This window comes from Xenopus tropicalis, chromosome 2, assembly GCF_000004195.4.
Source record: "Xenopus tropicalis strain Nigerian chromosome 2, UCB_Xtro_10.0, whole genome shotgun sequence".
NCBI lineage: Eukaryota > Metazoa > Chordata > Amphibia > Anura > Pipidae > Xenopus > Xenopus tropicalis.
Genome location: NC_030678.2, coordinates 28,056,413 through 28,082,902, shown reverse-complemented (window position 1 = coordinate 28,082,902; position 26,490 = coordinate 28,056,413). Strand labels below are relative to the sequence as shown.

Genomic DNA, 26,490 nt, shown 5'->3' with positions numbered 1-26,490 from the left:
CCACGTCAATATGTTGATGCGCTCCTGGTCCTGACAGGATTTTTAAACCTGCCAGATTTTCAGACAGACATACCCATCTGAGGGCACCATACACAGGCTGAGAAACTGCTGACGCAGACCATTGGCAGTTTTTATTGGCCAGTGTATTGGCTGGTATTGGCCAGTACCTATTGGACACATTTGGAAAATCCCCACTGGTGGGGACCCCTCCATCTGTGTGCCCAGTGGGATAAACTGGCAGTAAGCTTACCTGTCATCCTGTTTATGAGCACCCTAAATCTGCTTGGTGAGTAGAACATGCCAACTGCAGGACCTCCTCCCAGGAACACATACATTATATACATTTTATGTATTTTAGGACAAACCATTCTGAGAAGGTTGGACACATTTCTTGGAATTTATTTACAATGCTTTCAGAACACAAACATAGACTTTCTCATTTATACACTCTAGAATCTAACAACATATACAAATACAATGTGTCTACAGTACATGCTGATTGAAAAGGAAATTACATTCAAGGAGCATTGTGGCACGGAGAGAAACGCACAATGGGCAAGGTGCCACCCACCAGCACCTGCTATGGCCTAGTCTTCTGCAAAACGAGGCACCTTGGCCATTTCAGTACCTGAATAAATTGAAAGCAGTGTTTTACAAGCAAGTCCATCTGATGCCAAGTTCATGTCTTAAAAAAAGAAAATTACATTTTTACAATTTTAAATAATAAAAACTTTCATTTGATAAATACAGTGCGCGTGAGGCGTCAGGAAAGTGTACTTTGTTCCATGTGCTGTTGTAACAGAAAATCACATTAAAAGTTGTTCAGAAATGGATGTGTGTGGGTCAGGGAAGTAAAAGCAACAGCATTGGCAAGGGGTGCTGGGAGTTGGAGTTCAATAGCCATTAAAGCATTCCTCAAATCTCGAAAAATATCAGTAGAATATTTATCTGTCTCCATAAAGCTGATTGGTTGTTGTAATAGTGCAAAACAGATGTGTTCAGACACAAGGAAAGAAGTTCCCAATCCTCTCTGCCAATGACATGGGACAATCACTACAAGGCTGGGCGATTTGCAGCCCTCTCGCTAAGCTGAACTACAACTCCCACATCCCCTGGAAGTGACTGAGACACGTACATGACAGCAAGTGCAAAGCTGCAATTTGATATATGGGACATGCCATAGGGTGGCAGCGAGTTGCTATGCAGTAATACAGTGGCGGCTGTGTAATGAATTAGCAACACTTATCTGGCTACTAGCCAAGCAGCCTGTGTCTGACAGTATTATACCCCATTATAAATTCCAACATATACACAGGCAAGGGTTGCCCACCCCTTTATTAAACAGACGCCCCTTCCAAATGGACATTGGGCAAATATGTTAAAATATGTTATGTTAAATTGGAGCCATTCCCAGAGTAATAACGCCATGTAATGTAATGTTATGCACATTTCCTATAAAGGTATGGGACCTGTTATCCAGAATGCTCAGGACCTGGGGTTTTCCGGATGAGGGGTCTTTCCGTAATTTGGATCTAAAAATCATTTAAATATTGAAGAAACCCAATAGGGCTGTTCTGCCCCCAATAAGGGGTAATTATATCTTAGTTGGGATCAAGTACAGGTACTGTTTTATTATTACAGAGAAAAGGGAATCATTTAACCATTAAATAAACCCAATAGGGCTGTTCTGCCCCCAATAAGGGGTAATTATATCTTAGTTGGGATCAAGTACAGGTACTGTTTTATTATTACATAGAAAAAAGGAAATCATTTTTTAAAATCAGAATTACTGCCTATAATGGAGTCTATGGGAGATGGCCTTTCTGGATAATGGGTTTCCAGATAAGGGATCCCATACCTGTACAGAGAACCTCACTGGCTTTTTAACTGGCTCTTACAATGCAGGTGTGCAGAGAGCATTCTGTCCCAATAGGAAAAGCAAAAAAATATACAAGAAATATTAATTTAAAAAAAATCTGATCTGTAGGAGAAAGAGCTATTTATTTTTCTCCTATTTTAACCTACAAATTAAGGGTTTGGATAGGGTTGAGCCTGATCTTTTTTTAGGAGGACATGGTATTCACTCAACTCCAAAAAGTATGAGCTCAGATGTGGTGACTTAGTGGGACAAACAAGTAAAGCCAAACGGCAGGTTAATCGAAAGCATTCCTTGTATTTTTTTACCCCCGTTTTCGAGTACTTATCATTTTTTGCTGGAATTGTCTCAAGCAAGAAAACACTTGGAAACTTTCTTGTAGACTTAAGAAATCACTAATGGAGCAACACACATACTGAGATTGGTTGGATTGGATCTCAGCCATTGGTGGAGGGGGCTAAAGGGTTACACTAATATCTTAGTTATAAACTAATGATGTGCCTCTAAATTCTATGGCAGAACAATCAAGATAAAAGCACTTATTACAGGGAACAACACTTATAAGCTCCAAATTACAGGAAGGCCATAATTAAGATATAATTAATCCTATTGGATTTATTATGTAAATGTTTTTTAGTAGACTTAAGGTACTGAGAGGCACTGCCTCACTCTCTCTCACGTACTGCCGTTTCTTTTTACTAGTAACATGCGCAGCATTTCCCCCTGGCCAAAAGCCCCGGCCACAGCTTCGATCTTCAATCAACCCAGTCACTAACCATGTTGTCTCCTCTCTACAGCAGGAGTTAATCAAATACACATATATGCAGGGCACGTATGAGTGGCATCACAGTTAGGCGTCATGTGTACTTATTTCTGATTGGCTCCTGCTGCAGAAAGGAGAATTCTGCTTATTCTAAGGGATTTTATTTGCAAGGAAAATGTCACGTGTGGCACATCCTCAGTGCTGCGTCCCCATGAAGGTACCTTCTAGTTCTCTAGCCAATCAGTGAGCTTGAATTGTAGGGGGCAATTAAAATAGTATGGGAGCACCAGATACACAAAAATAGTGTATGCGCCTAAAGTCTTTTTATATATGAATGACTAGTTTACTACATTTACCAATGCTGATCTACTTCTTTACAACTGCCCCTGGAGAGGCAGCCAATGCAAGGATATTTAGCCTATTCTTTCCCATGACACTGGCCTACACAGCATGGCAACTGAACCAGGACCCAACGAGTAGCACTAATACTTCCTAGTGGAGCTTTGAATTGACCCCACTTCTACAAATGCTTTGCAGGAACGCTCTGTATAGGTAACATTGTAAAACCATTAATACTTCTACTTTAAGATTATAGTGTAACACATCAAAAATGTATTAGACGCAAACACACACAACATTTAAAAACCCACATTTCTACCCCAAAAAATAACCATTTGACATTTTAGTTGTAAAAAAATAGATTTTTCTTCTCTGGGCTGCAAAGTGTCAATACCCATAAAATACACATTTCTCATCTCCTGGATTACAATGAACCCCTAAAACTGTCCCAATCCCTGGTGGGTCTGATAAGCAGAGGCTGAAAATACAAGGGCCAATTGCAGTTCTAGTGCTTAAAGACAAGGGGCAGGACAACCCTCACCTTTACACAGCTTTATAAACATTGCTCACTTATGTGACTACTGTACACAAATGCGCTGGATAAAAAGGCTCTTCCAGTAACCATACCTACTAGCATCCCACACACGCTTCCAACTGCTACTACACAACTATGGCGTAGACTCTATATATCCATGACTTACATTTACTTCCCTACAATATAAATACAAAGACCCCAGGCATTCCAAGAGGCTGGGCAGCTTGTCCTTGGGACAGTATTGGGCTTCGATAACCTCTAAGACAGAGGGACGGAGAGCTGTGCTCCCAGTGGATAATAGACAAGCAGATGTACTGCAGGGGTAACGGGAGACCATTCACTTCCATATTGCGCAAGTCATAAAACGCAGCATAACCACCTGCACTGCTCCGGCAAGTGCAGCACTGCAACTCCCAGCATCCTTAATGGGTGCGCTGAGCCAATGTTTATTGGGATGGAAAGCCAAAGACAGTAGATACTCTGCGTACAAGATGTGGACAGTGGTTGGAATATTTGTTTCATGGAGAAATCAATATGATTACAAGCTGCTCCTTTAAATGTACACCTACACGCAATGCAATGTGCTCGTGGAAATTAAAGCCGTTTTGTGGAATGCAGTCTGTAATTGCCATACAGCCTAAGGAGGCACGTCCCTGCTCGCTGTTTGCTGTGGCACACACTGTGGCACTTGATACACCATTTCCTCAGCGGCGCACACTCCCTGTGTCCCCTTAGGGGTGTCGTATAGTACCTGTGTGGATGCTGAACTGTCCGTCCTAGATAAGAGCTTATTGTAAGTCCCTACTAATGGAGGGGCTTGGCTCCCTGTGACTTTAAATGTGGATGTTGAAGGCAAACCCATAGGTCCGACTGGATGGCCTGACATATCCATAATGATAGGTGTTGCATATTCTGGTCCATTTGTAGGCAGTGGTTCTGCATAGGCATGATAAATGGCATCATCTGGGTTGGTATAGGAATCCAGATCTGCGTAACCAGGTTCTTTGCCTTCTTCTGGTTTGAAGGTTGATCTCTGATGTAGGGTGCCCATTGCTCCCCCAACTAAAGGCTGGGCATATTCTGCAAGATCACAACAGATCAGTCAAGTGTCATGTAAGCCATGTGAAAGCCATGTTTTTAATATCCTCTCTATTTCTAATTTTGAGGCATGCAATATGCCCACCTTGAGGGCTAAAGGACCAGATTACAAGAAGGGAATGCAGGCAATGAGGGCATGGACGGCATCAACAAGTAGATGCATCCTTACCCCAATGGGATTTTTAAACCTGCCTGGTCAATATCTGCCCAGTTTTCAGTCAGATGTTGGTTAGGCAGGCCTGTTAAAGTGCCCCATACACAGGCAGATAAGAAACTTAAGTCTGCTCATGAATAGCCACCTGTATCGATAAATCTGGCCGCTGAAGCAGGGACTGAATACTGCAAAATTAATTCCAAGTCCACTTACTGACTCATTACCTACTGATACAGCAGAGCAGTGAAAATTAAGTTTTGGGTGCACGCATAATAGATGAGGGGCTTAGGAACTACACATTGATTTCGCTATATGTACCCCCAAGTTCTAAGGCCTTATCCTTACTGTGAAAAAAAACATACCCGCGGATTCTGTCTGTAACATGGTTGCCACCTCCCTGGGTCTTGCCCGGCCCACTTCACAGCTGCTGTACCGTACGGGGGTTTCCTCGTGCTCTGCCGATTTCGCTGGAAGAAACTGCTTCATTCCCTTCCACCAGCCTTGGGGAAAAGTAACAAAAAATGTCATGTTTCCCGACACAATAATTCACACAACACACTGACAAACTGTTGTTGCATTCAGTAAAGCAGAGCTAAAATACAGTATAAAGTTGTATGAGAGAAAACAATATTGACTGGCACACCTCCTACTGGCAAAGGGACAGACCAGCATTCTGAGTGGCAAAGGGACAGACCAGCATTCTGAGTGGCAAAGGGACAGACCAGCATTCTGAGTGGCAAAGGGACAGACCAGCATTCTGAGTGGCAAAGGAGCAGTACAGATCCATACAAATTGCTATCAGTATTGCGTTCAGCCACAAACCACAATAAATGCAAGTCTTTATTGTGTTGCAATAAAGACTTCTTCTAAGCCACCTGTTTTACCATTTTAGAGTACCAGTTTTAGTTTTATAGAGGGTAGTTGTGGGTTGGGTTGCAGATGAAGTAGTTTGGATTGGGTAGGGCGTTAAGCAAAAATGTGGGTTGGGGTCCACCCAATTATGAAAGTGTAATAAACTGGAACATAGCATACTCCAAGCAGGATAATCCCCCTGTGTTTGAGTTTGTACCTAATGAATGGGTGCTCCCACAAAATACTTTAATAAGACACAATAAATGCAGGGAATCTTCCACTCTGGGATCTGCCCATGGGTGCAGGTTGTGTGCATTTTCTCATTGTATTGGAGAAGTGCTGGATAACTGTGACTGTACCCTAGGCTGAATAGTACTGGGGAGGATAGGGTGTGCTCAAGTGGACAGAGTCAAAAATGCCACTCACCATAGCATAGCACCATAGTTACTCTGCTTAAGGAGGCTATACATAGAAAGAATTAAGCTGCCACATTGGCCCCTTCAGACCAATTCTATGTATGTGGCCCTCCAATGGGCCTACCCAACTGATATCCAGCCAAAAATCAGGCAGATGTTGATCGGGCAGGTTTGACTTTGCAGTCGGATCAAGGACCATATAGACTTGTTCATACGGCCCTCATCCCAATGGCCTGTATTCCCACTGCTGTGAACTGATCATTTGGCCCATCTGGCCATACTGAGGAAAGATACACTTTGTTTTGTGACCTTGTCAAATAAGCAGATCATATAACATATCACCAGCTTAATGCCACACACAGGAGTAAAAGGCCATGCCTGCTCTAATTTGTGTATAACATAGGTACCCTTGTGTCTACACAATGCTATATTAAAGTGCTGCATATCTATTTGGCTACCAGATGGTGCTACCAAACTGGCAGCCAAATGGCATCTCCTCTCACTGTATAAACACAAATATGTACAATAAACTGGGACTGTGATAAAAACTTACTTACATAAATAAATGTTTGTATTGTTAAAGGGAACATATATGCATTCATCTACTAAAAACATAACTGGTTTTGTGGTAATGTAAAATGGCACATTCAGTCTCTCTCTCTCATCATTATATATATATATATATATATATATATATATATATATATATATATATATATATACATATATACACTCAGGGTAGGATTGACAGCACACGCAGGGTTTTCATATGGAACTTTCATCAGGGACAACTTTCATCCGACGTTTCAGTTCCAGATAGGAACTGAAACGTCGGACTGAATAAAGCCTCACATTTATTCATCTACACCTTTGTGATTTTTCATATGAAAACCCTGCGTGTGCTGTCAATCCTACCCTGAGTATCTATACCTCCTGCACGAGCACCCAGGTATATATATATATATATATATATATACTGTCACAGAGTACAAGATAAAATCCATTTACACATGTTCAGAACAATGTAACATAAATCGCAGTTTATAGCTTTGTACCTGCACGATCCCAGTAAGGCAAGTCGTATGTTCCTTCTGCCTTCTTCTTCCTGCAATAAAGCAGCAACAAAACATTACTTTCCAACTGTCACTGCTTCATGACGACAATATCCAAGCACTCAGGCTTTTACCTGGTAACAAATTCCTGAATAGAAGAAAACATTGCTCAGAAAAATCTAATCCAATATACCAGCAGCGTAGCAAGAATGTTGTGCGTTATGTTGAAAGCAGGTATAGTAGCGAGAGATGGTGCCTATGGTAGCAGTGGGATAATAGTCTCTGGGAAGGGACTGTGGCTGTGGGATAGCAGGTATAGTAGGGAGAGATGGTGCCTATAGTAGCAGTGGGGGGATAATAGCCTCTGGGAAGGGACTGGGGCTGTGGGATAGCAGGTATAGTAGGGAGAGATGGTGCCTATAGTAGCAGTGAGATAATAGCCTCTGGGAAGGGACTGGGGCTGTGGGATAGCAGGTATAGTAGGGAGAGATGGTGCCTATAGTAGCAATGGGGGGATAATAGCCTCTGGGAAGGGACTGGGGCTGTGAGATAGCAGGTATAGTAGGGAGAGATGGTGCCTATAGTAGCAGTGGGGGGATAATAGCCTCTGGGAAGGGACTGGGGCTGTGGGATAGCAGGTATAGTAGGGAGAGATGGTGCCTATAGTAGCAGTGAGATAATAGCCTCTGGGAAGGGACTGGGGCTGTGGGATAGCAGGTATAGTAGGGAGAGATGGTGCCTATAGTAGCAATGGGGGGATAATAGCCTCTGGGAAGGGACTGGGGCTGTGAGATAGCAGGTATAGTAGGGAGAGATGGTGCCTATAGTAGCAGTGGGGGGATAATAGCCTCTGGGAAGGGACTGGGGCTGTGGGATAGCAGGTATAGTAGGGAGAGATGGTGCATATAGTAGTAGTGGGATAATAGCCTCTGGGAAGGGACTGGGGCTGTGGGATAGCAGGTATAGTAGGGAGAGATGGTGCCTATAGTAGCAGTGGGGGGATAATAGCCTCTGGGAAGGGACTGTGGCTGTGGGATAGCAGGTATAGTAGGAAGAGATGGTGCCTATAGTAGCAGTGGGGATAATAGCCTCTGGGAAGGGACTGTGGCTGTGGGATAGCAGGTATAGTAGGAAGAGATGGTGCCTATAGTAGCAGTGGGGGGATAATAGCCTCTGGGAAGGGACTGTGGCTGTGGGATAGCAGGTATAGTAGGAAGAGATGGTGCCTATAGCAGCAGTGGCTATGAGGCCTCTAGCACACAATCTAAACAATAACAGTATTTTGTGACTTTGTAATTTGTTTGAAATATAAACATGCATTAAATAAGTATGAGTAATGAGTAAACATTTATAGCGCTCATGTTATTTAGAGTAAAGTGCATTATACTTGTAAAGGCGCCACCCAACACCATGTGCCTTGAGCCATGATCACACAAGGAATCTGCTCTTTGTTAGATGGGAATCTTCTTTCCTCTTATCTAAATTGGCCTCATGTCTAAGCCCTTGGGACAGAAGTTCACGTGTACATTCCATGCACTGATTTGGTAAATATGTATAGAACGTTGTATTGATCAACACTTTGTTAGTCAGTGAATTGGCTCCTCTTTACTTTGTGCTGTTGCAATCATTCATTCTGTTTGTCCAAATGATCGGAACAAGAGAAAGGCAGCCGTCAGCCAGAGAGTGTACCCAATCAGCCTTTGTACGGTTGTCTTAAGCAAAACCACTCTGGTGGCAGATTAAAGCACCTGTAACTCCATTATTCACTTTAATTGACCCAAAAGGCCGAAGAAGGTTATTTTAAGTTAAGATAACACCCTTTTAAAAAAAGACAAAAACATTACTCATTACTGTAAATGCACCTTGGTTGTCATTATGTCTTTATTTTACTTGCCCTTTAATGTTTTTAGCCTTTTGAGTACTAATTGAGTTCTAATACATCCTTTTCCTTCTGGAGTGGCAGAGGTAATTAATGTCAGCCTGAAGTGTCTGATAAACCCACCCCCCCCTTTCCACTTAAAAAAAAAAAAAAAAAACTGAGGGAATTATTTCCAGTTTACCAGTTCTGGGCTGAGGAAGACAACCAAGACACTTTTCTGTATACCCTTTACAGTGTTCTCTATATTTAGGGGTGGCAAACTAGAAAACAATATAAAGATGTGAAACTGAAGCAATTATGAATGTTCCAGAATGTACTTTAGCTTTACTTTCCCTTTATAGAGAATCCCAACACAATAAGGTTATAGACCAACCTGTTCCTGCAATGCCAAGCGCATACCAAGATCAGGATGATGCTGGTGAGAGCCATTACTAACACAGGAACCAAGATGGTCACCAGGGGTAGATCTGCAAACCATTAAAAGAAAAACAAGCTGTTTACATGGCAATCAGTCGCTGCATTTTTGTGTAGGTGTTGGAAATTGTAACCGCGTCAGGGTCACCAGGGTAACGCAAACAGAGAATAAATTCCATCCAGGAAAGCCATACTTTGGCACTCCTGCTGTTGTGCAACTACAGCTCCCAGCAGCAGCTCTGCTTCTTTAACAGCTGGAGTGCCAAAGCTTGTTTTCCTGTTAAATGAATACAGCCCACTTTCAAACAGTCATAAAAAGAAAATATGAATATCCACTGGTTACAATACAAAGCATTCAATTTGATTATACGTCTTCCTTCTATGTAACAACAGTATTAAATGTTGTCACCAGCAAGGAAAGAGGTATAAAATGGGGGCCCCTTTCCAACCCCAGCTACCTCACAGCATGAGTCAGTCCAATAGCTGCTGAGATGAGAATTCTCTGATGTCAACCCCAGCATTCCTGACCAGGCGCAGGCAGCTGATATAAGGCAGAGCCAAGTGTATCTTTGCAAACACAACATGCAAGAACCCCCCCTTCCCTTCCTTCTGGGCGCTGAACTCTTTCCATTTAAACAGGTCAAAAATGGTGTAACCCATTCAAAGGATGATTTACTTACACTCAATATCAGTAGTGTACAAGTATCCTTGGACATTTGTTTTCCCTGGACCTTCCTATATGAAGGCAAATACCAAAGGTTTTTACTAACTGCTGTGACTGTGCAAATACACTTGCACTCTGTGAGGTAACAATACCTACATAGGGAAGGGAAAATTCCACAGGATTCATATGCACACAGTCCATCTGGAAAAGCTGCACAAATAAATGCCTTCTGGGGAAAGGGAAATGTGTTTGTACAGTTTATAGAGTTATCATGCATCAAATACCCTGTGTGCCTGCTCCCTATTTGTGTGGTATGTCCTTGCTTTGAAAGAGGGCTGTGCTAGAGGAACACAGAGATGCAAAAGCTTAGTAGCAGCTATAGTTGCCTTTTAAAGGAGTATCAGAATGCTAAAGTAGCACTCAGTATAGAGCACCACAGCATTACCTGAATGATGAGGCCCTAAGGCTGATGCCACAAGGGGCCGATTCTTGGTCTGTGAAAAATCGCAGGCCGAGAATTAGCCCCTACACTAGCATCAGCCTTCTTTGCCTGCACCCTGAACCACTGAATCGGCCCGGGTGCAGGTACACACGGCTGATGTCAATTCTAAAATGCGGACTCTTACATTTCTTTGCCAATATCTACCACATTTGCCTGCACCCAGGCTAATACAATGGTTAAATATTATGGTGCAGGAAACATAGGGGCTGATTTTTGGTATGTGCTGAGAACCAGCCCCATGTGGCATCAGCCTTATAATTTCAAGCGGAAACCAAATAATTACAATATGTGCAACTAAATGTCAGACATTACCAACTAAAGGCAACAGTTGGCAGTAAACCAGAACAGTAAATAATAGACCTAGGACACAGTAAAGCACATAATTCTGCACATGCTAAGCTGCCATTGCTCTAAGGCTCTGTACCTTTGCTTATAGTGGGAGTAACCGTGGTATTCTTAATCTCCGGTGGGAAGGTGGTCTTGTCATGCCGTACTCCGGAATTGTTGTTGTTGGCTCGTGGCTTCAAAACTGGACCTTCAGTTATTGTCAACTTTGGAGGAACTTTAAAAACACAGGAGAGGGGGAGTACTGATCAATAAATATGAGGATGAGATGATACATTAAATCATTTTTCAAGAATGTGATGAAAGGTGCACATTGTGTATGACACACTGTGTGCAAACAAATGCTTCCACCAGTCTTTAATGAATTTTTCTAATTCAAAATTTTTCTGGCTCATATTGGAGTTTCAGCCTTGCCTAAACTACCACAGTCCCCCTGGCAGGAATTATGTCCCATAGCCCTCCTATTGTATTACAAACCCCTTACAAGTAGCCAATTGGGAGAAATACCTAATACCTTATGTGGCTAGCATAACAAGACTGTAGAAGGCCTGTTCTAGTAAGGGCGATTACAAAGAAAGTCCATAATGTACTTACTGTAGTGCACAATGTATAGGAAAATGTGAGGGTATTGAAGGCCTTATAGTAGCAAATGGTAGGCCCCGAGAAAACATTTTCTCACCTGTAATAATCTGACATCCAAGCAGTTCAACCTTCATGGCAATTTTTTGATGCCACTGCAAAGGATGGATCTTCACAAACCGGGCCACGATAGGCGGTATGAAGTTATTACGAACCTCTTGGTTATAATCTATATTCCCTTGGAATACCTGAGAAATAAGAAACGGAAGCAAATACTCAAACATGGGAAAAAAACAAAATGTCACTTTTGTCTTGAATAATCTGACATCAGGTTTATAGTGCCCCATAATTATCTGTAATGTCTGGCAATACACCCCCTAGTGCCCCATAAATAGCATTTTTTTTACAACATTCACTGCAGTACCCCATGATTATCAATATTCTGTACCCTATAAATATCTGCCTTCTCCAACAATACTCACTCCAGTACCCCATAAATATCTGCCTTCTCCAACAATATTCACTCCAGTACCCCATAAATATATGCATTCTTTAGCAATGCTCCCTCTAGCACCTCATTATTATTTGACTTCTCTGGAAATACTTCCTCTAGTACCTCACAAATACATTTTTTGGCAATACTCACCCTAGTACCCCCATAATTATCTGCTTTCTCTGACAATACTCACTCCAGTACCCCAAAAAATATCTGCATTCTCTCTCTATAGCACCACCTAAAAATACAATATTAGGAAGCAGCTGCTGGTACAGAAAGATAACTTGGTAACTGTACCTTGTCTTGCTCCTCAGAAAACGGCCTGTATACAGTCCATTTAATGCCATCTTCACTGTAGGCAATCTTGTAAGAGGAAACATAGTAGTTGAATTTGTCCATGGTTGAGCCGGTTGTTATGATGCCTAGAAAAAAAGAAATATTTGTAATGCTTACTGATGTAGCCGAATGAAGTGCAGCTTTTCTACACAGTCAGGGGCAGATTCATAACTCTCTGTGAACAAAATGGCTCAAGAATGCAATTTACACTGCCACTTTAATGTCACCGCTATACCAGGTCTAGATGGTAATATACTGGTATTGGTTCAAGCATTACCCCTTTAAACCTTTATAAACATGCAGGTTAATTAATTCCAGCTTAATGGAACGACGGAGAAGTATAGACATGCCAGTTATTCACTCTTGGCCTTAAATATTTTACACAGCTTGATAAATATTCCCGTGTCTCATAGTGTAAAAAAATGATAATGTAAAATCTAAGGATAATATAAGTCACAGAGGAGTTCCAGGAGCATATAAAAGCACAAGGCCAAATGTTTATACAGGTCATGAACTTATATTTTACATCAGGGGGGTATGTGATTTATTATATAATACACATGTTTCAGTGAGTCATGTGACACAAATTGAGTACTGATTATAACTGAGGACATCACTAAGCACCGTTTAGAATAATAATTTAAAGGATATTCATGGCTCTTGTGTATTATTTCATTAAGCAGTCTAAAAAAAACGCCACCTAATCAACTCACTGTTCCTGGTTAAAAGCTGCCTGCAATACCACTGATTTGAATTGCAATGGCAGGCTGCGCTTTTTTTTTTTACAATTTACCTGAGTTTTATATTCTGTGTGCGATTCTCTCTAAATGAGCTGACAAAAAGCAAGAGAACTGTGCAGAACCTGCAGCTTGTGGTGACTTGCAATAGCAGACCTCTAATTGGTTGCTATGGGCTTACTGCACATGTGAAAACTCTGCACCTTTAATTACCTATGGATGTTACCATCATAAAAAAAAATCATAAATAATAATGTTTTTAAGCAACTGAACATTACCTTGGGGGGGAAGGGGGGTTCTTTTAAAGAAACCTTTCTACGTTACAAAATGCACTATCACATAGGGCTGGGCTAAGTCCCGTCCAGAGCTTTATCCTATAGTTCCCAAGCAAATGGCAGGATATTATCAAGAGTAAATACATAATCAAATAAGACCCATAATGCAGACAACAATACTCACCTGTTATTTTTTTTAGTTTGCTAAGGTCAATTTGAAGCCACTGAAGCTCATTACTGAAGGAGGCCACCCAGGGGGGCCCTTGCTTCTTCAGTCGGGCCCTTTCAGCTTTCCAAGCATTATTCTGCCCCGTGTTGTCGGTCCATTCCAGGAAAGATGAGGAATTTATCTGGGCATCTGGGATAACACCAGATTCCATTCCCAGAGTTCCATAGCACCCTAGCCAACAGGAAGCATTAAAGCCATGTTATTCACACTAATTATGGAAAACAATAGCCTATTGTATGGCGTTTCTAGCTCAGCAACAAAATACGAGCATTGTTCAGCAAAGCAAACATTCCACTGTATTCAATGATGATTGGCCCACTGATGGGCAAACACGTTTTATTTTACAGGTTATTTGTGGCTCTTCTGTATTATAAAGACACACAGATAAATAAGGCTTCCGGATTAGAATAACTAAAGCCAATAGAGAATAATAGAAGCACAATAAAATTAAAGTAAATTAAACTGTTAAAATGTTAATTTTTAACTTATTTTAGTGTTACTTTAATTTTAATTTTATTTAATTTTATTTTAAGGAGAGGAGGAAGAAAGACGATAATCCCTCAGGCAAGCAGTATCAGGCAGCTACTCAGATCCACACACATAACAAATGCCCAGTGTGCATGATTCCAAATGGCAGGGGTTAGTGCTGTCAGCACATTCATAGCATGTCAGGAATCTGTGCCACTAAGTGCATAGCTTAGATGATAAGATTATAATTGCCTGGCTAAGGCTGGAAACCTACCCTGCCATTATTTCATTCACTTGCTAAACCACATCTCGGATTTCTTCCCAGAGTTGCCATATGCACAAGTGATCTGACCCCTGATGTGTGGGACAGCTAAATACACAGTCTAAACCCTTACGATCCAACCTCTGGTGTCAAATACTGGGTGACTGAGGTTTGTAGTTGGAAGAGAGATGCACAACCAAGGCTGGATATATGTAGTACAGAAAATAACTATGTCAAATATTGAAGCTACAACGTGAAATAAAAGCTGGATACATTTCCTACAGCCATATTTTGAACCAAGCAATATCAGGGGTGCTGCTACCATGAGGCAAGTTGAGAAAATTGTTTTAGGCAGCAGTGCCCCACAAGTTACCACAACTGTGCTCTCTGCAATAGCGATGCAGCCTGCCCTTAATCCTCGCTGAAGTGGCCTGAAAGGTGTCCCTTGAGCAATATAAATGGATGCCAGGATTGGCAAGGCGCCATTCATGTACCAATAATAATACTAAACTTAGTTTCATTCAATATTATTGGTACTTTATGGCCAACTATGACCATTACCCGCCCAAAAAAAAAAAAAATCATCCCCTGAGTTCTGCAACAAACCATCTCATAGAATTTGTCAACCCTAATCCTTATTAGCCACAGCAGCCTAAATTAGTCCTGTTTACAGCCCTATATATCAGCCTCATTTTGTCAATCCCAACAATGAATTTACTAGATCTTCATTATACATGTAGATTACAAGCTGTACAGAGTAAAAATATCAGTTTTCTGTTTTCTGTATTTATATTGTAAAGTCGTGAACATAGGGTATACCATGTTATAAAAAAAGAAGATTACATACCACTGGTCTTGAAGGTAAACAGCGTTGAAGACAATGAGCCCCTGTGGAAAACAAAACGGATGAGAAAAAGAATATATTGCAAGGAGGTGCCCAAAGCCAAAAAAATGCCCATTGACTTTAATGCATTTTGTGAATTTTCATCATTTTGCAAATTTTTCTCTAAAGCGAAATGGGACAGATTTGCCCATCACTGCTTACATCGAATAGATAAATGTGACCCACAGCTGACATGATTTTCTAACCTACACAATTGATTTGTCACAGGTTTAACTAGATATCAATCTAAAAGGACAATGTTTTGATCAGTCTTATCAATTACTTTGGCACTCACACAGAGACAGAACAGATATAACCAACGTGTGCTGGATTTCTGAGTTTTAAGGTGTGCATACAAGCTTAATTGGTTTGGCAGTTTTAGCTGCTTTGGCATGTATGGCACCATTCATAAGGAGGTCCAATGGACTATCCTGCAATCCTAAGACAATGCAGCTAGCATTTCCAAACTATTACTGATGCCCCTTCTCTACATAAGATATCAGCTGACGTAGATTACAGGAGTCACAGTTAGGGCCATGGTAGATGGGGAGATTAGTCGCCCGTGACAAATCTCCCATTGTTGCGGACGACTAATCTCCCCAATATGTCATCCCACCGGCTTGAATGTAAATCGCAGGTGGGATGGCATATGCAGCACGGCGATTTCCCAAAATCGCAGAAGTTGCCTTGAGAGGCAACTTTGGCGATCGCGGTGCCGCGTATGCCATCACACCGGCGATTTACATTATTACCAGTGGGATGGCATTTTGGGGAGATTAGTCACCCGCAACAATGGAGATTTGTCATGGGCGACTAATCTCCCCATCTACCACGGCCCTTAAGCTAGCCATACACAGGCAGACTTAAGCTGCCGAAACAGTCTGAAGGACTCGAATCAGCATCCTATCTGCATATGTTTGCGAACCCCCAATGGGCCTACCTGAGCAATCTGGTCATAAATGTGTTGATCAAGCAGGTTTCTTGTTTGGCAACCTGGACAAACAAGCGGATCTTACCGTGAATGGCTACCTTTGCTGACTGTCCATCTGAGAAGGTTATTTGGGCCATCTGCCGACTTACGCACAAGGGCCAAGTCATCAGCAACTTTTAGAAAATGTATGGCAAATTTAACATCCATCATACAAAGGCCATTGTGGCATTTCAATCATGTAGTTTTATAGGAAGTCAGACATGGGAAATAGATTACAGGGGTATTAGGCTATTTTATAATATTTACTGGGTGTAGGCATTTATACCCAGGCCCTGGACTGGCAATCTATGGATTCTGGCAAATGCCAGAGGGGTTGTTGTACGATGCCATAGGCCAAGGCCTATTTTGAATCCCAGTCCAGACCTGTTCATACCGCTACAGGTTTCTCATTTTACATAATGAAATCACTGAAGTGCAAAATGCCATGACACTAAAGTACAGGCTGTGGCACTATGAAGGTCTGATATAAATTAGGACCTGAGTCCTAAGGGTAATACTTACACTTTTGATGTGATGTTGTTTGCCAAGGAGCCCTCATAAAAATGAATGCCTTTGCTGATAACGACATTAATCTGGCCACCGAGGATGTTGGACACTACTCCTGCATGCACCCCAGCCATGCACAGAGAGGAAGACTGGATGGAAGAAAAAAGCAGTCCTGTTTATATCTGGCCAGTTACTGCTGGGGCTATTCATCAGCAGCAATAACCAGTTTTATAGCAGACACTAGAATTCCCAAAGCTACAGGGTAACAAACTCCTATAATGTATTAATGTCCTTGGGTCTTAATAGAAATCAGCAGCAGTGCTGCATTTATGGCCTCTTGGGCCTGAAGCGAAGAGACAACGGCCTATTTTATTGACTTTTTAAAGACAAAGAACAAAGCTCTCGTGCTAATAAAGTGTCACAATCATCTTGCAATCGGATCTAAGCAAAGACAAGGATAACCACAAATCTGACATTGCTTTTCCACGATGAACAAAGCACAGTACGTACAGTTACTGTATGAGTATTTATGTAGGCATGTATACATACTGTACTTCTTAGTAAGAAAATACTGCGCGTGCAGTGAGGGGTGCAAGGAAAATTACACCCTTGCTAGTAACAGGCACAGTAGCTAACAAAGGCTTCAGGAGCACAACAATAGATCGGATACAGACATTCCCACAAAGCAATAAAGTGCACCTACGTCTCTATAGCCAAGAGGAATGGTGCCTGAAATTTCCCCGAAAGGAGTCATACATCCAGCTGGGCAGTACTTGCTGCAAAAAAAAAAAAGAAAAATGATCCAATTATCCAGAAGAATATAAATATTCAACACATTTAAAAATCATTTACCTTAAGGAACATGGGGAGATTAGTTGCCCGCGTGTGACATCCCACCGGCAACTTACATTGTCGCCGGTGGGATGGCAGGTGAAGGCAACTCGGGGAGATTAGTCACCCGCGAACAGGGAGTTTTGTCGCGGGCGACTAATCTCCCCGTGTGCCAGAGCCCTAAGGGGTGGATATTTTAACAGTTAAAGCACAGGAGACAGGTATGTCCAATCTGTACCCTATTCAGATATTGGCTACAACTAACCACAGGCTGAACTTTCAACATCAAAAGAATTTAAAAACCTAATGCTGTTATTTGTGAAATAAAAGATAAAGTGACAATATAGAAAACTACCTAAAGGTGGCCATAAATGGCCAGATTTAAGCTGCCAATCCAGCCTAAGCAGACCACTTTGGCTGTGTATGGGGCCCTCTGATAGGCCTACCTGACCACTATATGGCCAAAGACCAGCCAGATGTTGATCATGCAGGTTTTAATTTCCTGTTGAATCGAGGACTGCATTGGCTCGTTGATGCAGTTCTCGCCCTGGCGATATGATCCAATTGTTTGGCCATAGGGATAAAAGATTAGTTCAGCCCAACATTGCCCACCTTAGACGGGCATATCAGGAAAAGATCCACTCGTTTGGTGACCTCAACAATATGCGGATCTTAAAATTTATGGCCAGCTTAACACTGAACTGAACACTGTTCTAATATATGCGATTATTAGCAGTTGGAGAGAACTCTCTCTTCATTTTAAACCCTCCCAGCCCGAGATCTCACAGTTCTCACCTGTATTCAGGTTCAGAGAAATGGCTCGCTTTCTCCAAGCATGTTATAAGATCTAGAATAAAAAAAAAAGGAGAGAACGGGTATGTGACCAGTTGCAGTTACAGGCTAAATCACATTTTCTTTCTTTCCCATAAATATTTCTGTATTCCTACAGGCCTTGTATTTTTAAAGTGTTTTAATCAAACTGTACTGAATAAGCAGAGGAGCTGCAGTTTTTAAAGGCATGCTGCCATGTATGCAGTCATACCCTCTGCCCTACAGAATGATAGCACTGAGACCGCAGGAATTGACCCTGCAAGGCAAGGGTTGTGCAGTAGGTGCCACATAACATTAAGGAAACTTGATAAAAGAAAAAATGCTTGCATGTGGAAAAGTGCCAGGAAAGGTTGCTCTGCTTGACTTGCACTACTATGGAAAAACTCTGGGCAGAGAAAAATAAAATCTATCAAATCACATTTGTGCTCTTCCCCAGAGCTCATATAAAATTAATAATTCCCCTGAGCATTATAAAATCTCATCTAAAAGGGAGAAATAAACATCTTTTCTTGGAACAGAAAAAAATACATTTTCTTGCCTTCTGGAAAAACAATAAAGAGGTTTGCACAGATAGCATGCGTATAATAGGAAACATATGGGGGGCAGATAACAAGGGGTAGAGGATAATTACAATGCAATTTAGAGCTGGGCCTAAGGATACAGAAAACATGGTAGGATTATTATGGTGATCCTTTTTATTAGCAGTAGAAAAGGAAGCCAATCAGGCCTTGCCGGTCCCTGTACCTGTTTTATTAGCAGTAGAATATGAAGCCAGAAAACCGCGCCCAGAGATGTGTGTCCCACTCATGAACTGCACAGTGACTTTATTTGTCCTGGACTCGATGAGGCTTTCTAACTGCACAGCCGAGCCGCAATATTTAGCTGTGGAGAGAAAGCAAACAGAATAACCATTTAATGTTGGCAAACTAAAAACTTTCATCCCATTCCTGCTCACTTTTCATTAAAATGACTGACACCTTAAATCAATGCAGAGTAGGAACCAAAATACACACAACCTAGAGAGATCTTCCCAATGCAAGATTACCAAGAAGTTATTTTAAGCATACCACAGGTACCCCCTGCAGGTTTAAGATAGGATTTTCATAAGCAGGTCTGTGGGTAGAGGGTCAGCGGGTCTGCAGGTCATGTCCATAATTTTTTATCTTATATTATATTCCCTATATATTATAGTACCTGAAACATTTTTTTTTTTAAATATTTCTTTCTAACCCTGCCCATCAGTGTACAAAATGAACTCGCTATAAAACTTTCTTAAAGGATGAAAGCAGCCTTTATTTGACCAAACTGTATCTGCCCTCTCCACTGCCTCCCCTAGTGTTTTGAGGTATCTGGCTTTGTACACTCTCAACTCTTCTTTACCAGCCTTGCAAAGGCAAACTGGGGCAACTCCCTACAAATGTTCTGGGCAAGACAACCAACTTCAGAAAATGACTTGCGGATCCATCATTCTAGGTCTTTATAGTTTACTTACTACCAAATATCAGTAACTACACTGGCAACTCATATTTGTATATATGTACAGCTTACTTAACTATTGGTTTATGGCTGCGGTCCCCAACCAGTGGCTCGCAAGCAACATGTTGCTCCCAGTGGCCTCCTGTAGGCTGCCAGTCAATAAAGGGGCTACCAAATAGCCAATCACAGCCCTTATTTGGCACTCTCCAGAACTTTATTCATGCTTGTGTTGCTCCCAACTCTTTTTACATTTGAATGCTGCTCATGGGTAAAACGTGTTAAGGACCCCTGGTTTAGGAAAACATACAAGAGACAACACTCTCTCTTTTATCCACCACTGCATCACTACAATATGATGCAGGTACTGATACCACATACCTGAAGCAAGAGTCAGCAAGTTACATAATAGAATAGGTACAGCTCTGACCTAATCATTACTGGGAAGCTAATGGTTTGAGAAGCCAATAACTATAGTACCCTCTTGCACCAGGAGGGTAATGGCCAGTTTCAATTTACTGGTATTGGTGACAGACTGAGAAAGGCATTTGTCAGCAAATGGCAGTAGCAGACAAAAATCCCTATGTGGCAGGAGCCTTAGTATTTACATTCAAAGCTTTGTTCAAATACCCAGCCTGAATAATGAAACCATAACCGTCTCTTTTATCCAGAAAACATGGCTGTTAAATTAATGACTCACTGGCGAAGGGCAACTGGGAGGCAACTACATACCTTCAAATATCTATATTGGGCAAAATGAGTAATAGCAGCACATAATTAGGGATCATTTGCTGTATAAAATATATGTTTACAAGGGATAGCTTGCCATTCATTGTGGCTCAGTATAGCAGTGCTATAGATTTTCAATGCTTATTGCATTACAATGTTAGTTACAGCATGTATGCAATTCCCAAAGTTAGCATGGCAGCACAAGGGCCATATTGAATGACTGCCTGGAGACCAAAGGGACAAAAAAAGGAAAACCCAGAGCCAGTATTTGGGAGCTGACCTTGCATCTTCCCAAGCACGGAGCAGGGTTTGCCTTACATCATAAATTTTTATGGAGAGCAATTTAAAGTGGCTGCTGTGACATACACTGCAGATCCTCTATCACCGAGTTAAGGGTGCTCTGAGCAGATCAGATTTCTGAGTGACATTAATTGACGTGGTTAAGGACTACAATTTATGACTGGAACCGCACGCTCCTGGCACTGTCTGTGAGATCTTTCTGCAGTAACGTCACTCATACAATGCAAGCAAGAGAAATGTAGCTCTTGGACTCAAGCAGAAAAATAGCCAAAAGTGATATAAAAGGTTTAAACACACAGCCTACTCCTCACCAGGCAGTGGTACATATAGAAAAGCTGGGCGTTCTCACTCTGGTTGATTATAGAAAATTCAGTTAGGTTTATGGCTAGACATACAGATTGAGAGGAAACCATGACCATTTGCTTCTCACTTGCAGGGACTATTTTCCCCACCTTTTTAAGGCTGGCACAGTCATTCACCCCCTTCTTGTTCCATGTGGAGGTGAAGTCTGCTTTACAGAGAATCTATGCAAAGTCCACAATTGAAAGCAATAGAACTTGGAAGAAACATTTTGTTCCATTTTTGTTTGAAGAAACAAGGTTTTGTACGTTTTAAACTTTTATAAACATACAAAAGGGGTCTGCTATTTTTTGAGAGCTATTTTTTAAAAATGTATTTTTAATATAAACCACTGAAGTTTACACAGATATAGCTGTGCTAGTCTGCTCCTAAGCACCAGATCATATTTAAACAAAGATTCCATCTAAAATAGATGGTAGAAATAAATGGATATTTCGCCTTTTAGAACAGGTTGCATGCGAATGTTAAGGTATTTATCAGTGAAGAATGCATTCAAAAGAGGTCAAAATTAAAGGATTTTCGAAGCACCTGTGTGACCAACATGGAAACTTCACTGAAAATTCTCCACAGGACCTATCTGGTCCCAGCCCGACTAGCAAAATTTACCCTGCATGCGAACCACACTGCTTCAGAGGATGCCGGGAAGAAGGCACCATGCTTTACAAATGGTGGGAGTGTAATACAGTCTCTAAATACTGGGACATGGTATGCCACATTCTATCTATCACATTCTATGCTTCATTCCAAAAAGACCCTTTTGCCATACTCTAAGGTAAAAAACCTAAGAAATTCACGAACTCAACACATAGACTGTGCCAACATATACTCATGGCAGCAAGGCTCATAGTTGCAAGTAACTGGAAAAATCCTACCATTCCTCTGACAAAGCTGAAAGCAAAAATAATCAACATAGCAACCAACAAAAACGGACATATATGCTGCAAAACAACATGGAGGCCTACAACAAGATCTGGTTCCCGTTTAACATATGAAAATGACCCCTTGTTATTTTCAGCCTTACATGCCTAAAATTATGGCCAGAGTAAACCCAGAGACAAAGTACCATGCCCACTATCAACCCTTTCTCCTTCCTTTCTACAACCTCAACCTAAGACAACAAAACCCAGCCGCCGACCCCTACCCTACTATACTTTATTATATATTACTTTACCTACCTTTATCTTTTTTCTTTTCATATCTGTTATTTTTATTTGCCGGGACCCAAAGTCCCTATTATTGTTGTACCAAAATGCTTGAAAATGTCAATAAAACATTTCAGTTTAAAAAAAAAATTTAAAGGATTCGAGTGACCAGTACTACATGGCATCACCTACACTGTTTTTCTTCAGTGTTGAGGTTGTCCCTGTGAGAAACCAGCCAATCTCAGTGACAGATTGATCATAAATAATAAAAAATGACACTGTTACCGAACCCCATCTGCTCACAAGCCATGAACCATCTGAAACCGAAGGCCACAAATGCTCAACCTCAGTCTTCTTTATTTGCTTCCTGTCTTGTGGGTAGCAAACTGTATTTCTATGGCTGGCACCCAATAGCCTTGTTTTTATCTCTAGTCTTTAGCTCTCAACCCAAACACACAGAAACCAGCCAAACAGCTGTAGGTTGAGAGGCAGCGGGGAGTTACAGGACCCTGTGCATCGATGACTCTGCTGATCAGCACACGGCAAGTTACTGGCCACAGAAGGACCTTAATGTTTATTACTTTACACCAAGCAGTGGATTAGGGGCTCCGTTGTTTTGTTATTGGTACCAATAAAATAAAGGACAAAATTAAAAAAAAACAGACTCCTCGACCACAGATAAATATACCAAGTTTTCTCAACAGTATATATGGCATAAAATAAAGTCACACATTGACTGCATTAAATCGGTAATAGACATAATTATGTTAATGAAAAATCTGTAGATAAATATAAGCAGCCATGTTGGTTTAATTATATTCCATGGAAGTTTGTGGAAGGTGCCAGGATCTTAAACATGGAAAAGGGACCCTGAATATAAAGACAAACTAGTGTGAGGGCTAAGCACCTTCTTTGAGGCCCCTGGGAGCAAAATCCAAGGGGTTAGTGAGCACCATGATGCTCCCGAGCCACTGGTTGGGGATCACTGCACTAGAATAACAAATGGGTAGGGGACTTTGTCTGCCTCAGTCCTTTGCTTGAAAACACTGCCGGACAAAATGCTGTAAGCCTTAGAATACTTAATAGATATAGGTTAATAGGCTGAGAATTTCCTTAGAGCACCATTTTGAGTACCACTACTGACAGACTACTGCCAGCCTGTGCTTGTGACATTCAAAGGGCTGTTTATTATGTACCATCCATAATATAATTTGTGACTAGTTGTAAGGTTAAGCCCCCAGCAATAAAAATAATAATAAAGCACTGAAGCTCAAATGATTGAGAATCAAATATGTAACAGAAAGTGCATGAAAACCCTGGCACTTTTTAGGGCTCAGGCACACGGGGATATTAGTCACTCACGACAAATCTCCCTTGTCGCGGGTGACTAATCTCCCTGAAATGCCATCCCACCAGCGAAAATGTAAATCGGGAAAAAAGGACGTTTGTCACGGGCGACTAGTCTCCCCCTGTGCCAGAGCCCTTAGAGTAGTACTCATAGAGACTTGCTGACTTAATGACCATAATAAAGATCATGATAACTGGTTCTACCAGAATACTCAACCCAAAAATACCATAATACAACCAGATCTCCAAAACAACAAGCATGGCAATCATTCAAAAGAGCAAATAGCCCCCCACACAAATTGTACACCTTGCTATTTCCATCTGATAAATGGTCCTACCAATCTCAGTGCGGGATTCCCGAACGCCATCGTAGATCCTCACATAGCTTGAATGACAAGAATCCGAATTTTCTATATCAAAGTCTCCGAATTTGATTAGGATCCTCTTGCCAGGTTTAACATGGATGTCCCACTCACACACAGTGTTATTGGGATAGGTCTGCGGATAGTTCATTGATGTCAACGTTCCACTTTCTGGCCCCATAACCGTGTAGCCACAACCATCGCCTGTGACAGAGAGAACAGTAATATGAGTACAACTATGGCAGGCAGATTCAATAAGAAATGCATACAGGAGCCTGGAAACAGAATATCATGCAACTATTGCATTAATAAATATATATATATATTTTTTTTTTTTTAATTATATATTAATTTATGTTATGTGTGGCATTAAGAAGACTTTGTGCCAGGCAGTACCAACATTTTAAATGTAAATGAGTTCCATGATGTGTTCTATTAACAAATGGTACACAATATTTCTCCGATTTAAATCTCCCAGAAATGTAAAGTTTGCCAAATGGAGGGCCCTATCGGTCTATCAGAATAAAGTCAGACTTGGCTGAGAGTCTTTGGAATTCTAGAAAAGTTATGTTGTACCTAATACCTGGCCATTTACAGACAGTCTTTGTTAGAATTTTGTTTTATCACACCCAGAACATAAGTACCATTTTAATGGTTACATTGATAAATATACACATTGTTATTTTCCTTGTTGATTAAAACATATCTGGAGTTCTAAACTCAAAAATGATAGCAAACCCCTAAGAAAGAACAGCAGAGCATGAGATGTAAAATAAAAATATGAACAAGGGAAGAAATAACACATAACAGATGTCTGAGTGACCTGAAATTGGATATCCTAAAAGGACCAGCAAAACAAAACTGCCAGTTATTTTTATCCTGTACATGGAAAATGTTTGGAAGCAGAAGTCCTGTTTTTACAGTGTTTGCAAGCTGCTTTCAGCCATCTTTTATCAGTTGCCTAAATAAACCCCAAGAAGAGCCTTTGATAATACAGTAGAACCCAGATTTTACGTCCCCAGATTTCAAGTTTTCCAGGAATTGACGCTAGTTTGCTGATGGCCCATTCAGGCAAGCTGCGGGTTCTCTTTCCCAGATTTGTCATTTTAATGCAATCTCCTAGTATACATAAAATCGGGGTTCTACTGTATATTTATGTGGCCCCAGAAGCCCTGCAAAACTAGACTACACATATTTTTCAATGAAAACTCCATGCTTTCTGTATGATTCACACTACTCAAAAGTATGGGCTTCATATTATTTTTTTTTCCATTAGATAGCCAGAATAATTCCAGTGTTAAGGAGACTGTAAATAAGCTTGCTGCCCAATATATGAAAGCGAAGGTATGAGAAATAAGAATCTAGAGTGAGCCTCCAGCAGAACCATAACAGGAAACAATTAGGAACTGATCGGGCTTGGCTTTGGTTAAACAGGAGGTTGTCACCGCTGGGCCAAACTCACACACACGGCCCAGTTTAACTACAAACACTCTGCAGAGAGATAAGGAATTCTTACAGAAGGAACAAACTGAGGCTACATATATGTATAATCTCATATATTATTATCATCAGAATTTTACATAAGATATTAGGCATAAGATTCTGTTAATAAATAGTAGGAGCAGTGCTGCTTTTGTTTTGCCAGGACCCATTCACTGGTCACATTCATAGCACCACTCTTGCTGTGACTGCTTTTCTTACCAAGCCCATAACCCACTGTAACAAGTGCTGCTGCCATAAAGGGACCTACATAGTTCTGAAAACTCCAAACTGACTAAATAAAATGTGACATAGTTAAATTAAGTATGTACAGGTATATGACCCATTATCCAGAATGCTCGGGACCCGGTGTTTTCCGGATAAGGGGTCTTCCCGTAATTTGGATCTCCTACATTACGTCTACTAAAAAAAAAATATTTACATACAACAGTAATTAAACCCAATAGGGTCGTTTTGCCTCCTGAAGGATTTATTATGTCTTAGATGGGATCAAGTACAAGGTACTGTTTTATTATTACAGAGAAAAAGGAAAACATTTTTAAAAATGTGAATTATTTGATTAAAATGGACCCTATGGCAGATGGCCTTTCTGTAATTCAGAACTTTCTGGATAATGGGTTTCCGGATAAGGGGTCCAATACCTGTACTGCCTTATTGCTCTCCACTCTAAGGCTAGTGCCACGTGGGACTGATTCAGCCCATGCAGCACTGGCCTAAATAGTCTAGAACAGCCTAGAACATTCTGTAATCGTAAATCTACCATTTGTCATAACCTGACAAACTTATGCTACCGATTCACTGGAGTCAAGGGTTAACATGTAACACAAGAGCTGCATGTCAGCTGCCAGTCATAGGATGAACTAAACTGTGTACATAAACAAAGCCCTTTGTGCAGTATAACCTTATACCAGTTTCCTTACACAGCAAACACTACTTAAAAAACAAAGGATACACTGTCCCTTTTATCTTGAACCATAACCTTAC

The 26,490-nt window shown here is 41.1% G+C and overlaps 1 protein-coding gene across 1 annotated transcript in view; it reads right to left on the bottom strand.

Moving 5' to 3' along the window:
• Positions 1–383: 383 nt before the first annotated feature.
• Positions 384–26,490, bottom strand: part of dcbld2 (discoidin, CUB and LCCL domain containing 2) — a 36,590-nt gene continuing 10,483 nt past the window's right edge. The window contains exons 2-15 of the mRNA XM_002940994.5: positions 23,983–24,210; positions 19,038–19,175; positions 18,258–18,309; positions 17,335–17,407; positions 16,647–16,780; positions 15,119–15,159; positions 13,497–13,712; positions 12,262–12,386; positions 11,569–11,716; positions 10,969–11,106; positions 9,338–9,431; positions 7,089–7,138; positions 5,128–5,265; positions 384–4,593 (exon numbers count right to left, since the gene is read on the bottom strand). Of these exons, the coding sequence (XP_002941040.3) occupies positions 4,151–4,593; positions 5,128–5,265; positions 7,089–7,138; positions 9,338–9,431; positions 10,969–11,106; positions 11,569–11,716; positions 12,262–12,386; positions 13,497–13,712; positions 15,119–15,159; positions 16,647–16,780; positions 17,335–17,407; positions 18,258–18,309; positions 19,038–19,175; positions 23,983–24,210 (2,018 nt within the window). The 3' untranslated portion in view covers positions 384–4,150. The remainder of the gene's footprint in view (positions 4,594–5,127; positions 5,266–7,088; positions 7,139–9,337; positions 9,432–10,968; positions 11,107–11,568; positions 11,717–12,261; positions 12,387–13,496; positions 13,713–15,118; positions 15,160–16,646; positions 16,781–17,334; positions 17,408–18,257; positions 18,310–19,037; positions 19,176–23,982; positions 24,211–26,490) is intronic.